The 18,377-nt window shown below is 49.6% G+C and overlaps 1 protein-coding gene across 3 annotated transcripts in view; it reads left to right on the forward strand.

Annotated features, from left to right (window-relative positions):
* The first annotated feature begins 346 nt into the window (after positions 1 to 346).
* FBXO41 (F-box protein 41) overlaps positions 347 to 18,377 on the forward strand; it is a 38,184-nt gene continuing 20,153 nt past the window's right edge. Inside the window, exons 1-2 of one of the 3 annotated variants that reach the window (XM_066377974.1) lie at positions 347 to 817; positions 1,221 to 2,859. In XM_066377974.1, coding sequence (XP_066234071.1) covers positions 688 to 817; positions 1,221 to 2,530 — 1,440 coding nt within the window. In that variant the 5' untranslated portion in view covers positions 347 to 687 and the 3' untranslated portion in view covers positions 2,531 to 2,859. Of the gene's footprint in view, positions 818 to 1,220; positions 2,860 to 10,163; positions 10,403 to 18,377 lie in introns of those variants that run through there. The other 2 variants (XM_066377971.1, XM_066377972.1) reach the window with 2 other exon arrangements.

Here is an 18,377-nt window from a genome sequence, read left to right on the forward strand (position 1 = left end):
ATAGACAATTTATAAAGTAGACATGTATACATAACTCCATATAGCAGGTGAGGAAACTGACATTCAAGGAGATGAAATGACACAGCTCAGCGCGGATTAGATTCCCGAACCGTGGAACCCCAAACCCACTCGATCTTTCCTTGCTGTCCCTTGGCCTCTGCCGCGGAGCGGTAAGTGCGCTTACTAGCTCACCGCGGCCTCTGCGCGCATGGGGCTCTACGCTCAAGGAGCGCGCGCACGCAGCGGCGCGGACCCGGCGGCGGCGGCGGCGGTGACGACGTCACAACCTGAGCTTTCCTTTTCGGGAGTCCCCGGCACACATCCTGTGTCCATGTTTGGGCATTTACGTCACGGCGGCAGGTCCGGGGCCTCCCGAAATGGCAGTGGCCCCGGGAGTCGGAAGCCCTGAGCCAACGCCGCCGCTGCTATATAAGTGGGGGGGCCGCGGGTTGGGGGAGCCCGGCTGCGCTTTGAAGAGGCGAGGAGCAGCTGCTCGAGACCGGTCCCAACGAGCCAGGGCGCCACGGCCCCCTGACTCCTTTTCCAGAGGTGAGCGCCTGAAGCCAGGAGCCCGGGCGCCTGGGTCTGCGGAAACGCGGGGCGCCTCGACTGCCGACCTCCCCTCCATTTGCGGGCCCCCAAGCCCAGAGGGCGAGGTCCCCGGCCCCCTGCAGCCACCGCCGCGCCATGCTCCACCTTAGCGAGTTTTCCGGCTCCGACGCGCTTCTGGTCAAGTCCGCGGAGGGCTGTTACCAGGACCCCAGCACCGAACTGTCCAGGCTGCCCGACAGGGACGCGGCGACTGGCTACCCCGGAGGTAAGGATCGCGGCCGGGGGTGCTCAGACGGCGGCGCATTGCGGGGGCGCACAGTGTTTGAGAACAGGCGAGAGACAGGCACGCACGAGGCGTGGGGGTAGGAGTCGTAGGAAGCTCGGGGGCCTTGGAGTGCGCACCGCCATTAATACCCCCATTGGGCCGCCAGCGCCTCCGTGGGAAATTGTGCGTGTATCAAGGTGTCCTTTTTGCCTGTGCACGTGTTTTTGCGTGTGCATGTTTCTGTGTGCTTCTTGGGCGTATGCCGGCTCCAACTGGATCAGAATGTGCAGAAAGGCACTTTATATGTGTCAATGCGCACCAAGGGATCCTTGAGTAGGGGCTGCAGTCTCCGAGGCGCGCCCTTTTATATGCCCGGAGTTGATTCCTGCTCCTTCCTCAGCAGGCGACTTCTTGAGCTGGACTTTGAGCAGCTGCGGCGCCGGGGGGGACTTAGCCGACTCCTGCTTCCTGGAGGGGCCTGCGCCCACACCCCCTCCCAGCCTCAGCTACAGTGGTAGCTTCTTCATCCAGGCAGTGCCGGAACACCCGCACGACCCAGAATCACTCTTCAACCTCATGTCGGGCATCCTAGGCCTGGCACCTTTCCCTGGCCCTGATATGGCAGCATCCCGGTCTTCGCTGGACGCCTCTTTTCCCTCAGGCCCCGACGCCTTGCTGCCAGGTCCGCTGGATCTTTACTCTCCGGATCTGGCCGCTGCCGCCTTCCCAGAGGCGTTATGGGAGGCCTCGCCCTTGGCTGGCGCCTCTTCTCAGTGCCTGTATGAGCCTCAGCTCTCCCCACCCGACGTCAAGCCAGGACGCCGGGCTCCTCCGGCCTCTCCGGCGATGGACATTGCCTCGGCCTTCAAAGGTCCCTACGCTCCCTGGGAACTGCTTTCAGCAGGGGCCCTAGGAAGCAGTGGGTCACAGGGAGGCTACCAAGCCGCCTCCGAGGCCCGTTTCCCCCCGATGGGGGCCAAGATTGAAGATCTGCTGTCCATCAGCTGTGCCGCGGAGCTACCGGCAGACTCGGCCAACAGATCCTACCCCACGGGGGCCTACGACGCTTTTCCGCTGACCCCGGGTAACTTAGGGGAGGGGGCAGAAGGCCTCCCGGGGCTCTTGACCCCTCCTAGTGGTGAAGGAGGGAGTAGCGGCGACGGCGGAGAATTTTTGGCTGGTACGCAGCCTCAGCTTTCCCCGCTGAGCCTTCGCAGCGCCGCGGCGGACTTCCCGAAACCTGTTGTGGCGGACATCCGTGCGAGCAGTGGCGTGCCTGAGCCTCCTGGCCCACCGGCCCCATTCCCTCCAGTTAAGGCGCGGCGCAAGGGTCGCCGGGGCGGCAAGTGCAGCTCACGCTGCTTCTGCCCGCGGCCGCATGCCAAGGCCTTTGCTTGCCCGGTAGAGAGCTGTGTGCGCAGCTTTGCGCGTTCTGACGAGCTCAACCGCCACCTGCGCATCCACACTGGCCACAAGCCCTTCCAGTGCCGCATCTGCCTCCGCAACTTCAGCCGCAGCGACCACCTTACTACACACGTGCGCACCCACACGGGCGAGAAGCCCTTTGCCTGCGACGTGTGTGGCCGCCGCTTCGCGCGAAGTGATGAAAAGAAACGGCACAGCAAGGTGCACCTAAAGCAGAAGGCGCGCGCGGAGGAACGGCTCAAGGGCCTTGGCTTTTACTCTCTGGGCCTCTCCTTCGGTGCCCTGTGAGGAGAAAGTAGGTTTGCAGATTGGGGCGCCGCCGCCCGGCGCGGGGGGGAAAGACCCGGCGCGTCTCCCTTCCCTACTCTTCTTCCCAGCACGCCCCGGGCGGGCCTCTGGTCCGGCTTTCAAGTTCTTTGAAGCGCCCGCTGCACACGTCGCGTTCAGCACCATCTCCGTGGACAGCTCCGATTGTCCATGCACTGTCTCGGTCCGCGTCAGTCGCGTTTGAGGGAAGTCTCAGGCCACCCACCGAATAGGCATTTCCCTGTGATTGAAGACAGTGCTTTGGACCTGGCGCACGCCCCACACCGTCCCCTATTCCCTCGCCCCCCAGAGACAGGCTGGGGCGGCGTCGAGCCGGTCTCGAGCGGTATTTTGTACAGCAGTGTTGTTTTCAGCAGCCATTGGATGTAACGTTTTGCTTTGGGTTATTTCCTTTTTGTTGTTGTTAATATTTGTAAAGCAGACGCTACTCTCAAGCAATTGGCAAAACTGTTTATTTTTGCAATTAAAATTATTGTGCTAAAAGCTTACTGAATCTGCCATCCAAGCTCCTGACCCTTCCCCTCCACCTTACCCCAGAAGAATGTGTGCCAGTAAAGAAAGGAGTTCCTCACACTCATGGAGCAATTACCCTCCTACTGCCTGGCACTGTGGCACATAGCAGGCATTCAATAAATATGTACTAAATTAACAAATGGACTTAATCACAACTAGCCTAAAGGCTCAAGATGTTTCTGGAAGTTGTGCATATATTATCCTTCTTAATTCTCACAGTCTTGAGTACAGCAATCATATACTCCATCTCAAAGATTCAGGAAGCAAAGTAGTTAACTTTTGGGGTAATCTAGCTAGGAACAGGGTCAAACTCAGATCTGTCTGGCTGTAAAGCCAGTGCTTATTTGCCAACCCAAGAATAGAAGCACCTCAGCTTAATAGCACTGTTTGGAAAATCTTGCTGCCAGGCGGTGAAATAGGTTCCACAACTATAAGGAGCCCCAGGCAGTAGTGATCGCAGCAGAAAACTGTAGTATTTCAGTGCTGTTTATGAACATCCAGTGTTGGGTGTCACAGAGGTTACAGCAGGTGCCTTGCATATTTATGAAAATCACATGCTATCAGTGCCAAAAGGGACTCGGCATTCATCTAGGGCAGAGCCAACTCTAGAAAAGAGAGGGTGCTTGCCAGAGGCTCACAACCACCTTAGTTCTTTCTACAAAGGATCTTCTCCGGGAGGCAGCAGCCCCCTTACCGTCCAGTTCTGCACTTGCCAAGCCCCTTTAACTCTCCTCTAGGAGAACCCCATCATGACTTTGTGGGGGAGGGTGCAGCTAAGAGGGTGATGGGAAAAGCGAGGTTTTATTTGGCCTGCCTTTACTCCCAACCCAGAAGGTTTTACACTCTGCCACCTTGGGCAGACCTTGGGGCGTTAAAAGCCTGTCACACATTCCATCTCTCCTCCCCAACGACTCCTGTCTGATAAGAAAAGGATAGGGTATGTCTAGAGGCTTCATTCTTTTCTCTTCTGAGGTATGCTATTCTTGAATTAAGCCATATAGTCCTGTGGTGCCAGATCAAACCAGCTTCTGATCCTCTAGCTGCTTCTTCCCTTTACTCTCAGACCTCCTTAACCTCTTACCCCACTATCCAGTTGACCAGAGACAAAATTATCAAGTCAGAAAATTCCACCCATTTCTCTCCCAAGGTGATAAGTGCTTTCACACAGTTAAGTATCTTATATCTAAGTATCTTATATACCAATTTGAGAGAAAGGATTTGGTATTAGCTCTTCTAGGAGAGTTGACATTTTAAAAGAGTAGCCTGCAGAGGGCAATGTTTAACCCTAGAGAGAGGTTCAAATGGTGGCTCATCAGATATTATGATAGGTAAGTGGTAAATTCATGTAGACATAAGATAATGATGACTCTTATCTTACTATTTAAGTGATCACACCTTTCACTTATATTCATGGACCACCTGACTTCACTTTCCATGCAGAGTAGGTAAGAAAGAGCACAAGGCTCAGATTTCAAGCACCTGGTCCCAAAATACACAACCTTGCCTGATGTGTGGTGGCACGGTGGATAAAGCGTTGACCTGGAATGCTGAAGTCACTGGTTTGAAACCCGGGGCTTGCCTGGCCAAGGCACATACCTGCTCCTCCCCCACTGCCTTTCTCTTTCTCTCTCTCTCTCCTCTCTTTAAAATTAATAAATAAAATCTTAAAAAAAAAAAAAAAAAAAAAGGATAACAGCCTTACCAGGCGGTGGTGCAGTGGATAGAGCATTGGACTGGGATGTGGAGGACTCAGCTTCGAAACTCCAAGGTCACCAGCTTAAGCTCAGGCTCATCTGGTTTCAGCAAGGCTCACCAGCTTGAGCCCAAGGTCGCTGGCTTGAGCAAGGGGTCACTAGGTCTGCTACAGCCCCCCAGTCAAGACACATATGAAGAAGCAATCAGTGAACAACTAAGGTGCCGCAACGAAGAATTGATGCTTCTCATCTCTCTCTCCCTTTCTGTCTGTCTGTCTGTCTCTATTTGTCCCTCTCACTGTCTCTCTCTGTCTCTGTCATACACAAAAAAAGGATAACAAAACACACAATCTGAATAAAGGAAAAAGGGCAGACAGGCTGTGGGTGGGTGGCATCTAACCACCCCACCCTTGCCTTCTCTAGTAGCATTCCATCAAGTACTCTCCGCTCTATTATGCCCCATCTAGTCTTCACACCTATCTAGGCCCAATATCACTGATGAGAAAATTGACTTAGTATTAGTGCTAGTACCAGAGCCCAGCCTGATTGTAGTACTCCCAGCTGAGAAGTCCCTCCTATTACTCTTAAGGGAAACTGCTGTATTTTCTGAAGTGTCCTGTAGGGATACTGAGGGAAAAGAATGTTAAGGAGATAGAACTAAAATCAAACAATCAGAAAACCAGTCCATACCCAGGACCCAAGCAGAATTAGGGACTAACAGAGAGCTCATCTTTCTTTCTTTCTCTCTTTCTTTCTTTCTTTCTTTCTTTCTTTCTTTCTTTCTTTCTTTCTTCTTTCAGAGACGGAGAGTGAGTCAGAGAGACGGATAGATAGGGACAGACAGGCAGGAACAAAGAGAGATGAGAAGTATCAATCATTAGTTTTTCGATGCGACACCTTAGTTGTTCATTGATTGCTCTCTCATATGTGCCTTGACCATGGGCCTTCAGCAGACCGAATAACCCCTTGCTCGAGTCAGTGACCTTGGGTTCAAGCTGGTGAGCTTTTGCTCAAACCAGATGAGCCCGTGCTCAAGCTGGCGACCTCGGGGTCTCGAACCTGGGTCCTCAGCATCCCAGTGTGATGCTCTATCCACTGTGCCACCGCCTGGTCAGGCTGTCCAACACTCTTTCCACTGCATCACCGCCTGGTCAGGCGAGAGCTCATTTTCTTTATTTGCTTCTCTTTTTCATTTGTTCCTCAAAATGTGGGTGTTTCCCAGATTTGGTTCTGAGCACTCTCCTTCCCTATTTCAACACTCTCCTTGGAAAGCATGTTCACTCCCAGGCCTTCATCTATCACGACTACATAGATGACTTCTAAGTGAGCCAGCCCTGATCCCTGCAGCACCTTGGTTCTGAATAATGAGCATCTCCATACAGGTGTCCCACCACCATTTCAAATACAATCTGTCTAAAATCAAACTATCCTTCCATATACCTAATTTCTGCTAATGGCAACCATCATTTGTTTGGTTCTCTCTAGACTCACTTAAATAACTACAATTCTTCCATGGAATTCACCTTTGACCCTTCCCCTCTTTTCCCCACATCAAGGCTGTCACTCAAACCTGTTGGATCTCACTGAAGTTATTTAGGGTCTTATCTACTCTCATTCATGGAACATTGTTTCCTTATATATATTGTTATTTTTATCCTGTAAACTAATCATCAGTGGGGATTTACCTAGGCAGTAATACTCTGTGGCCTGGGTTGAGGGTATGTTTCTTCTCAGCAATTTTGTATTTGTTTGTGCCACGCATTCCAGGAGTATCGTGATGGAAACCAATCCTTACATTAATTTTTTGGCCTGAGGTTCCTGTACCATGCCAGTGTTGAATTCAAACTCTAACTCATGCAGTTATAAATTTTCAAAGACAACTACTCCTACACTAAGCTGGACCGAGGTGAGAACAGACAAACAATATTCCTCCTTTTCCATACCTTCTGGGGTTAGTCACAGCACATTTCATGATTACATTTCTTGGTCTCAGTTCCTTTGTTCTGGTTTATGTAGATTTCTTTCCTTTTTTGCAAGCTCAGCTAAGCATTTCAGGTGTCTGATATTTTGTGAATCAGTTCCCTATTGTGTATTAGGAGGACTTTGGGGTTATTTGTTCAAAAATATTGCTGAAAACTAAAGTCAGAACATGTTGACTTCTCTATTAAAAATATTCCCCACATTTATCCTCTCTGTGCCTACTGCCAGCACCTCCATTCATGCCACCCCCTCCACATACATGAACACCTTGGTTGTGACAATCACATAGAATCTCATAACATGTAGTTGGAAGGAGCTTATAAGAATATCCTGTCTGACCTCTCATTGAATAGAGAAGGAAACTGAGACCCACAGATGATAAAAGTGAAGTGGGCCTTGAATTAAGGCCTTCCCATTCCAAGACCAGTGCCTATCCATATATCCAGTCACAGGTATTATTGAGTGCCTACCATCTACTGAGCCAGTGGTCCCCCAATTTTTTCCTTTCCAGGGCATCTGAGGAATTTGACACATACACATCAGTAACAGAATCTCACTCAAGTCCTGATTCTCACTCTGGAGAGAGAGGGAACAATAATAAGAATCTTGTTGCGGTGGAATATAGGGGACAGTTCAATAAAGCAACCCAGAATGTCTTCTGTGTCCTCCCCCTTCACCCCAACCCCTGTGTCCTGTTTAAGACAAGCCTGCAATATATCAAACTGCTTCCTGTGGTACCTCTGCCTTTATTCTCTCTCCTTCCATTCCACATTGCACATCACTACTGTTGTAATTTTCTTAAAATATTATTCGTGGTGTTTTATTCCAAAGTGACCATAGTTTCCACCTTCCTATAAAACATACACTCCATTTAAAGCCCTCCATATCTGACCCAAATTCATCTTCCTCCGTCATCTCTCCCTTTGTTCTGCCCTCTTCCCTCCCCTCATGTATTATCCAAATCCTCCCACCCTTGAGCTCCTTCAAGGACAGACCTTTTCTGATTCACACTGTGGCTGCCATAGCACCAAGCCACACTTAACTGCTGAATTTTTGTGTGGACTCATTGGCGCGCGCACACACACACACACACACAGCCTAAATGCTTAAAAGGAGAAAGGAAAACAGAAGGGGAAAGAGGACAGAAGAAAGGTGATTAGAGAGCAGGAAGCAGGGAGAGAATCAGGAGGAAGAGATGGAAGGAAGCGGGACTGAGGTCTGTGCCTGTTCAGTTCTTACTGAGCCCGTGGTTCTCTGCCTTAACTCTGGGCCCCCAGATGTATTTGTCATTCAGTTCTCTATCTCTCTTTTGGTTTCTCTGGCCCACATGGAGTGAGATTCAGTTTAACATTTTTAGAACTGTGGTTCCCATAACAACCAAGCAGGAACTGTTGTTTGAAATGTAGCATGGGCACACATGCGCACATGCACACCCGCATACACACGTATATGCATGCCCACATAATACACGTGTATTCACTTGCACACACCACTCATATATGCAACATACATCCTCATGTACACATGCATTCAGAAATGCACGCACTCACAAACACACATGTGCATATGCATAAGTATACACCTGCATGCACATGCATGTATGCACACATGCACAAAAGTATATATATATATATATATATATATATATATATATACATACATATACAAGCATGCCCCAAATTGTTTTTGCATGTTTATAGGAAGCACAGAGTGAAGACAGAAAAACATCACTAGAATGATGGTAAAATCCAGACAATATATGGATATTTTTGGCTGTCTGGAAAGCAGGTAGATTTAGGAAACTGTATTTTAGCAGGGGAACGCTTCGTAGACTTAATGCAGCAAAATGGTGGCATGAAGTCTCTGCATATAAGCGTAGATTTTGGAATTCAGTAACTTGATTCAAGTGCTGACTGTATCATTTCTTGCCCACTGAACTTTAACTTCCCCATCTGTAAAGTGGGAACAATAATAATACCTACTTATTAGGTTTATTAGGAGTATTGAATAATATGCATACAACGATTAGTATGATGCTTAGAAATTGGTTAATGGGAGCTGTTATTTAGGTCTTAGTAAATGTGGTTTCTCATTTATTCAATCTAAAGACTTTCTAGAGGAGGAAATTTGAGAGCTAGGGGAAGGATGAGGAGATATGGGCGTGGGGGGAGTTTGATTTGTCTGGCAATTATTCAGCCTCAGTCCTTATTAAATTTGCCTCTTCCCAAAAGCCACCTGACAAGTCTACAAATTATCCTTTTTGATACTAATGCCCAATGCCTCTGCCTTAGCAGGAGTAGGATGAGGTCAAGGAAAGTCCCAATCAGCCTCATTCATTAAAGAATCATAGAGTACTATGCCCGATTTCTGCTCTGCTGCAGCTGGACTGTCCCTCATGTCCCTGGTGCTCAATCCTGCCCAAGCTCGTCTCTGTGCCTTTGCCCATGCATTACCCCTAGCCCGAAATGCCATCTCTCCTTTTCCTCATCCAAAGCCCAGCTCAGCCCTGGGCTTGGTAGTCTCAATACCCTGTCTGTTATCTCAGGCCCCACGCAGCCCTGTGGACTTCCTCCAAGTTTAGGACAGCCAGATTGGGCCTGCTTTAATAGCTTTGATAGGCCAAGCACCAGGACTTCTTTCCTACTAAGTTCGATGTGGGGATGTGTGGGAAGGAACCTGGGCTGGAGGTCACTGCCCCTTTCCTCCTCCTCTATGTCGTGGATAAAATTCGTGATAGGGACATGTGCTCCTAGATGGCAAGATGGCACCCTCATGGGCAAGATAACGAGCCTGGCCGCAGCCACACCCAGGTCCTCTGGTTTCCTACGATACCTAGAGAGAAATGACCCAAGCAGTCTGCGCAGAGACCACGACTATACATCTGACCCGAGGTCATCAAGTGCGTAGCCCAGGCGTGCAGTCCATGAGGCCACTTAGGAACCCTGGTGCGCATCCTAGTAGTGCTGCGCGCCTTCCCTCTTCTGATCCTTTAGAATCTCCCACAGGCTTTGCCCCGAGTGGGAGTGGAGAGGTCCAAGCCAGAATGGTAGGGTGAGGGTGGAGATATTTGTATCAAAGGTGGACAGCAGAGGCCACAACCGGAGGTGCCCGGGCAGGAAGAGTGCACTGGGCGGTATTGGGAGCTGGGAAGGCAGGGACTCAGGACCAGCGCGGCCCTTTTGGTCCCTGCACCCCTAGGGTGGCGCCGTGGGCCCCTCCCCTTTCTAAGCCACCTTCAGAGCAAAACCTGGGGTCCCGGCGCAGCCGCTTCTGGCGGCATCTGCTGCTTCCCCACCTCACGGGAGAGCCCGCCCCGGAGGAGGGGCCGGCTCCGCCCCACCTCCTCTCTGCCTCCCTCCCCCTTCTTCTCCTTTCCTCTGGCCGTGCGCCCCCTCCTTCCTCCGGTTCCTTCATCCTTCCCCCACCCGGTTTGTGGGCCCCTCCCTCTGCGACTGGTTGGGAGGCTTGGCCGCTCCCGCCCCGAGAGGGAGGCGGGGGCGCAAGCCGCGGCTGCCACCCGAGGCTGAGGAGGGGAACGAGACCCGAGGCCCCGAGGCGGCCCTACATCTGGACCAGGCACGCGGGGGCTGCCTCTGCACCCCCATCCGAGGGCCGCGGGGCCTGGCCTCGCGGCGGGGTGGAGGAGGTAAGGGCGAGTCGCGGGCGCGCTGCGGGACTCCTTCTGGAGAGGGGAGGCAGGGAGGACCCCAGCCGTTACCTCCCTCTCCTCTTCCTTCTCACCCACAACCCTCTGGAGGCCCGGAAACTGCCAGACCCGACTGGGAGGAATTCTGGGCAGGCCAAGCCGTAGGCAAAGAAGGGGTTAATTTAAGGAATTAAAATCAGAACAATTTGAGACCAGGCTTCCCATCCCCCCACCCCCCACCCCACCCCCGCTAGTCGCTCCCGAGCCTGGTTGGGGGGCGGGGCGGGCTCCAGACCCCACTGGGACTCTGGACTTTGGAGAGCAGGGGCCAGAGGGAAGGAGAGGGAGCGCCCTCAAACCCCAGCCCTCCCCACCTGCTTCTGAAAGGGGGTGGGGGAAGGGCTTGGTGTTGAGGCCTGCCTGGGCACCTGTGAAGGTGTCTGAGGGTGGGAGGGTTTAGGTGTCTGTGTGCGTGTTGGTGTGCACGTGTGAAGGTCTGAAGGTCTGGAGGGGTGCATGTGTGTGCCCCCATGTTTCTGTCTCCTCATATCCCAGTGCTTCTGCTGGTGACTGTCCACAGTGATCTGGATGCCTGTGCCCCACTGCATTGCTTTGCATGTGGGTGTGTGATACAGACCTGTGTGCACTTCCCACTTCCTACCTGTGAGTAAGAGTGGGGCCTGCTCTCTCCTTAGGTTGCGTGTGCAGCGAGGGGCCTAGATGGTTTTCTGGGTGTGGGGTCCAGGTGCGGGAGCTATGTCTATGTGACCTTGGGAGGTGTGTGCCTGCTTGCAGGAGCTGGAGAATGAATGAGGGGAAGCTTAGCACAGAGTAGGCAGTGCAAGGACTGCCAGGAAGTAGAGGCCTGGATGCATTGACTCCTGCGACTCCTGTGGGTCTTCACCAGTCTTTAGTGACTACTTTGGGAGGTATACATGGTGGGGCCACAGCCTCTGGTGTGGAGAGCTAGGGTTCCTGCTGTCTTGGGGGACTCAGAGGCATTTAGAGAGTCAGGGGACCTTCCTTTATTTCCACCCACAGGGACCACTCCAGCTGCCTCCTCATCCTTAGAGTACCTCCTTCCACCTGTTGGCAGATGAAACAACTGAGCTACAGCTTCATTTCTTTGTCCTATGAGGTCATCTGTTAACATCCAAATCTTCCTCCTCCATTTCTGTAATTTCTATCTTTTCTGCTTCTTTTCTGTATGTGGATTTTATATGAAAAGAGGGCCCAGAAGGCCAAGTGGGAAGGAGAGGAGATGCCAGCAGTATGGTGGTGAGTTGGGGACAGGGCAAATGACCATAAATAACCAAGCTCTCTTAACTTCTCAATTTTGCCTAATCTTCATTTAACAGAGAAAATGACACAGAGAGGGATTTTGGTGATGCCCACATACAGTACTTGTTTCTAGATTTAGGGATGCCTACCTTGTTTTTGTTTTTGGAACATTTGTAGCAGTAAAGGGGTTGTCATAGTTGTTTTAAGGTTATTGCCATTCTGCCTTTGAATTCCCTGGACTGTCCTACCTCTTTGGTAGCACATCTTATCCTTTATTTACTCGTTCAACAAATATTGAGTGGTCCTGTGGGCCAACCTGTGACTCTTGTAGTATTGGTACAACAGTCCACTCCCAACCAGAAGGAACATAGTGTTGGGAAACCAACAGCATGGGTTTTGAAGTCATTCAGGAAGTCCTGGGTTCAAAACTTGCCTTGTCACTGTTTCAGTTATTCACTGATGTGTAACAAACCTTCCCAGGATTGAGGGGCTTAAAACAGCAATGATTTATTATTTCTCATGGTCTGTGGATTAGCTGTGACTGTGGACTCACTTGGCACCTCTCAGCTTCATTCAGTTAAGAGACTGGCTGGAAAGGAATATCAAGATGGCCTTTCACACATTTGGGTCTCTCTACACATGGCATCTAATCATTCAGTAGTCTAGCCCACGTTTTTTATATGGCAGCTGGATCCCAAGAGGAAATATTCTAAGAGGATAAGCCCTAATGTATAACTGTTTATCAAATTTCTGCCTGCTTCAGGCTTGCTGACATCCCATTGGCCAAAGTAAGTCGTGTGGCCAAGCTCTGTGTCTATGTGGGAGGGACCACATAAGGACTGAATATTAGGAGGTATTCTTTGTATCAAAACAACAGTCTGTTGTGGTCACTTACTAGCCTTGGGCAAGTGGTTTGGCCACTCTGAGCTTTGATTTCCTCATCTTAAAGTGGAGACGATACCCCTACTTGGCAGCACTATCTTGAGGACTAAATGAGTAGTGTGGTGTCTGACCAGAATAATTAGTAGGTAAATGTTCACTGTTTTGATGATTAGACTGCAAGCACTGTGAAGGCATGACTGTCTTACTCATCTTTGTGTCCCTAGTGCCTGGCACAGGCAATGCGTTTGACATAATTTTGTTGAGCGGATAAAATAGAATGACAAGTCTTAAGCCTTGGAGCTCTGCTAGAGCAACAATGTTGGGAAGACACAGCAAGTTCTTACCTCCCAGTGGGTGACGAGCAGAGCCAGGGAAACACTTGTTATTTGAGGTGATTCTTGGATTGATTTAGCTATAACCAAATTTACCCAGTTCCATGATAATAAGTAGTAGAAATCACTTTGGTTACATAAACCAATCAATTCATCCATTATTTAGTGTGATTCCTCTAAGAATATATAATTTTTCCTGTATGTGATGCAGGGTATGAGTCAGTAGCATTGTTCCTGCCCTGCAATGTATATATAGGGCAGGATTTGATGTGCAAACAGGCAAAAGATAGGGCTGACAAGAGTAAGAGACTTCGGTTAGAAACAGTATCAATGGCCCAGATAGAAGAGGATAATAGGGCTGGAGCAGTGGCTATAGAAAAAGCAAGACATAGAGTCAAATAATTATAAGATAGTATAGACAAAAATCAGTAATTGATGAGATCTCAGGGGGACTTTGAGAATTCAGAGATACCAGGGTGCTGAGTAGATAGATAATAAAGATGTTAGTCAAGTTAGGAAACATAAGTACTTTTGACGGTGAGTATTGTAGCATTGTGAGTTCATTGCTAGCATCTTAAGCTTTGAGTCACCTAACATTGAAATATCCTTTTCATCCTCTCCCTCTCTACTTGCTACTTCTAAGAAGCATCTTTTTAAAAGAGAATTGCTATAGGCCTGACCTGTGGTGGTGCAGTGGATCAAGCGTTGACCTGGAATGCTGGGATCACCGGTTCAAAAACCTGGGCTTGCCCTGGCCGGTTGGCTCAGCGGTAGAGCGTCGGCCTAGCGTGCGGAGGACCCGGGTTCGATTCCCGGCCAGGGCACACAGGAGAAGCGCCCATTTGCTTCTCCACCCCTCCGCCGCGCTTTCCTCTCTGTCTCTCTCTTCCCCTCCCGCAGCCAAGGCTCCACTGGAGCAAAGATGGCCCGGGCACTGGGGATGGCTCTGTGGCCTCTGCCCCAGGCGCTAGAGTGGCTCTGGTCGCAACATGGCGACGCCCAGGATGGGCAGAGCATCGCCCCCTGGTGGGCAGAGCATCGCCCCATGGTGGGCGTGCCGGGTGGATCCCGGTCGGGCGCATGCGGGAGTCTGTCTGACTGTCTCTCCCTGTTTCCAGCTTCAGAAAAACGCAAAAAAAAAAAAAAAAAAAAAAAAAAAAAAAACCTGGGCTTGCCCAGTCAAGGCAAATATGGGAGTTGATGCTTCCTGCTCCTCCACTCCCTTCTCCCTCTCTCTCTCTCTCTTCTCTAAAATGAATAAATAGCCTGACCAGCCGGTGGCACAGTGGATAGAGCATTGGACTGGGATGCCGAGGACCCGGATTCAAGACCCGGAGGTCGCCAGCTTGAGTGCGGGCTCATCTAGTTTGAGGAAAAAGCCCACCAGCTTGAACCCAAGGTCGCTGGCTCCAGCAAGGGTTTACTCAGTCTGCTGAAGGCCCGCGATCAAGGCACATATGAGAAAGCAATCAATGAACAACTAAGGTGTTGCAACGTGCAATAAAACGAATAAGTAAATAAAAATAATTTTTAAAAATATAAAAAAGAATTGCTATAAATTTCAGGTCTAAGGCATTGAATTATTGGTGCCTCAGGTTAGCGGAAATGATGGTACAGGTTAGAATTAGATTATCTCTAAGACGCATTTAAATATATTCAGGTGTCTCTCATCTTCACTATCACTTCTGGATTCTCCCATGTGAGCACCTTCCCTTCACGGTTGAGCTGCTTGTGTCCACTCTGTCTCTATTTACATTGCTACCTCACTCTCTCCTCAACGCCCCGCAGCCAGGCTTATCGAAGCAGTCTGTCTAAAGTCACCAGTGGACCTTTCCAACACTCTGCTATGATGTGAGTTGTCATCCCCTGTTGTTTACAATGGTTTTCACACTATTGCCCACCCCTTCCTTCCTCACTCCCTCCCTCCTTCCCTTCCTCCATCCCTCCCTCCCTCCCTCCATCTTCTCCTCCCTAGATTTCCCACCAAAATTCCCATTTCTGCTGTTGGTTCTTAGTAACTTCTGGATTCTTCTCCCTTCCCTGCCTCTCTAAGGATCTACCTTTCCCCTACCTCTCCTCTCTGCACCTTCTCCCTGGTCCTGCTCATCCACCTTTGTTGGTTTTTTTTTAAGATTTTATTTATTCATTTTAGAGAGGAGAGAGAGAGAGAGAGACAGACAGACAGACAGACACGGGGCAGGGAGCAGGAAGCATCAACTCCCATATGTGCCCCAACCAGGCAAAACCAGGGTTTCACATCAGCGACCTTAGTGTTCCAGGTCGATGCTTTAGCCACTGTGCCACCGCAGGTCAGGCCACCTTTGTTTTTATGCTCAAGTTGCCAAAACTGTATTTTCGGCTCCATATTGCAACCTACTGAATATCTCTTCCAAGGCTGACTGGAACCTCAAATTCATGGACTCTACAATCAGATTCATTTTCTCTCCCCAAAACCCTCTGAACCACATCCCCATCTATCTAGATTCTCAAAACCCAGACCTGAGCCTGAGCCTGGACTTTTCCCTTATGTACTGGCCAGGATCATTCTGTCACCAAGTTTCCTTGACTCTCCTTCCTTAATTGCTCCTATAACCATCCTTCTCCCCACTCGCACTCCTGCTACATTGTCTAACAATTTCCACTTCATGTTCCAACATCCTTCTTCCTTACCTTGGCCCTTTGTCGTCCATTCTCTAAACTGTATCTCTGATTTCAGTATTTGCAGTTCCATCATCCCACAAGCACTTCCTGAGCACCTCCCCCATGCGGGGCACTGTTTTTAAGAGCTGGGGAAGTGGCAGTAACTGAGACAATGTTTCTACCTCATGGAGCTTACATCTCCCTTCCCTGAAGGAGGCATACTCTTCCTCACTTCCTTGCCTTTGTACCTGCTGTTCCGCTTCTTACTTTCTGCCTTTCTTCCACTCACCAAACTCATAACTGCCATTCTTCACCTGATTATTTTCCTCTTTAAGAGTCATTCTAGATACTATTACCTCTGGGGGGGGTCCTCAGGCTAACTTAAGTGTAGATTTCCATGCCAGCATTTTTCTCATGGCTGTTTCACCCAGTACCATCATCTGCCCCAGAAGATCACAAGCTGCCTGAAAGCAAGGATTGGATCTTGTCAGCTGTGTCTTCAACTTACCTAGAACAACACCTGGAATAGTTCATGGCACAGGGCAGGTACTCAGTAAATGTACGTTGAATGAACCCATCTTTGAATAGAGTGTAGGAAAGAATTCTAGGTAGAAATATGGATTTGCGAGAGTATCAGTTAGGACTTTTGATAGTGACAGAAATCTAACTCAGACTATTTAAAGCAAAAAAGTGTTTCAATTCATATAATTAGAAAGAAAGGGGATGAGTGGGTCTTGGGCATAACTACCGAGGTTCTCAATAATGAAGAGAGACTCCAGCCTGTAGCTCAGCTTTACTTTGAGTGTTGCCACATTTTTTCCCACCATGCATGAGTGGTGGCTGGAGGTTCCACAAGGCCATGCACAGCTTTATTATCCTAGCGTATGATCCCAGAGGGACAACAGGAGTCCTTAATCTTTCACATAAATTCTCAGTGAAGGACTCTGTTGGCTCAGCCTAAGGAATGTGCCCATCCCTGGGTCAATCATTATGGCCAAAAAGATGGGGGTACTATGATTGGCCATGCCTGGGTCATGTGTCCACCCTGTTAGGATTGGTAGCCCTGTAAGAACCACATGAAGTGGGGAGCAATAGCTCACCAAAGAAGACAGTATGTTGTTATTGAAGAATTGCTGAACAGATAAAAATAATAACATTCACTGCAGGAAATATTCGCTGCAAGAATTCTCAGTGACCACGTGACAGTGGAAGCCATGAAAATGCAAGATTATCTGTGTTTCTGGTGGAGTCAACATGTAAGAATGTGACAGGAGACAGGAGCCAGAGAAGACACACATCTTGAGATAGTTGGTCTTATTTGAGATGAGGCTCACCTATTTTGAAAGCCTTAAAGAAAAAAAGATAATGTCTCTGATTGGTTCTTCTACCCAAAGAAAACCTTGAACTGGACTTAAATCAGCGGTTCTCAACCTGTGGGTCGCGACCCCGGCGGGGGTCGAACGACCAAAACACAGGGGTCGCCTAAAGGGTCGCGACCCACAGGTTGAGAACCGCTGACTTAAATGAAAGTAGACTTGAGGCCCTGTCTGGTTGGTTCAGTGGTAGAGTGTCGGCCTGGCATGTGGATGTCCCGGGTTCGATTCCCATTCAGGGCACACAGGAGAAGCACCCATTGACTTCTCCTCCCCTTTGCCTCCCTGTTGCTTCTCTTTCTCTCTCTCCCCCTCCCTCTCCCTCTCCCTCTCCTGCAGCCATGGCTCAATTGAAATGAGTTGGCTGTGGATGCTGAGTATGGCTCCATGTTCTCCTGCGAGGCATTATAAGAAGAGCTCAGTTGCTGAACAACAGAGCAATGCCCCAGATGGGCAGAGCATGCCCCCTAGTGGGTTTGCCAGGTTGGTCCTGGTCGGGGTGCTTGTAGGAGTCTGTCTCTGCTTCCCATCCTTTCACTGAAAAAAAAAAAAAAGAAAGTAGACTTGAGATAGGCTTCTCAGATGGCGGAAGGAGCATAACAGATATTTGGGATGCTGAGGAGGCAGCGCTAGGCTGCTGAAAGAAGGCAGGCTCTCAGGGCTGCAGAGGTTGCTGATTTGGGGAGACTAGAATACAAAGGAAAACCTCCAACTGTTCTGCCATGGTGCTCATAGTACAGAATTCTGATGGAATTTGAATAGACAACACTTCTATTTTTCTTATATTTTCTCTTGCTCCTCCCCCTGCCTCCATCACCTTCTTGCCTGAACTTAGGCAAAGCTTCATGTTCACGTGGAAGAGGTATATGCATGTAGGCAAAAATATCCCTAAGAATCATTCATAGTCGTTCCTTAGCTTCAGCAGATGGAGGGAAACTCTGTGGAAGGCAGGCCTCAGGTGAAGAGCCACCTGGACCCTAGAGGCCCCTTCCTTCTTCTACCCTGCACATCCACACACAGGCCTGCACCCCCAGACTTTCCCTTCCCCTTACTCCATCAGGGTACTGCGGAGGCAAAGGGTATTTCAAAAGCACATGGGGGAGGGGAGAAGGCTGGCTACTTCCGAGGCCCTGAAAGGTGTCCCCACAGGAGGGACCAGCACTTCACTGGGATGGACAGGCACACAAGTGTCTTAACGCCATGCTGACCATACATTACAGAATAACCCTGTTCCTGAACAGTGGTATGTATGTGAACTGAACGCTATTTATAATATCCCTAGTCACTTTGCCAACTTTTTCAGTTTTATCTATAGTTATTAGTCTATTCAGGTTTTCTATTTCTTTTTTCTTTTTTTTTTAAAGAGAGGAACAGATAGGGACAGACAGACAGGAAGGGAGAGAGATGAGAAGCATCAATTCTTCGTTGTGGTACCTTAGTTGTTCACTGATTGCTTTCTCATATGTG

The sequence above is a fragment of the Saccopteryx leptura genome, chromosome 3, assembly GCF_036850995.1.
Source record: "Saccopteryx leptura isolate mSacLep1 chromosome 3, mSacLep1_pri_phased_curated, whole genome shotgun sequence".
Taxonomy (NCBI): domain Eukaryota; kingdom Metazoa; phylum Chordata; class Mammalia; order Chiroptera; family Emballonuridae; genus Saccopteryx; species Saccopteryx leptura.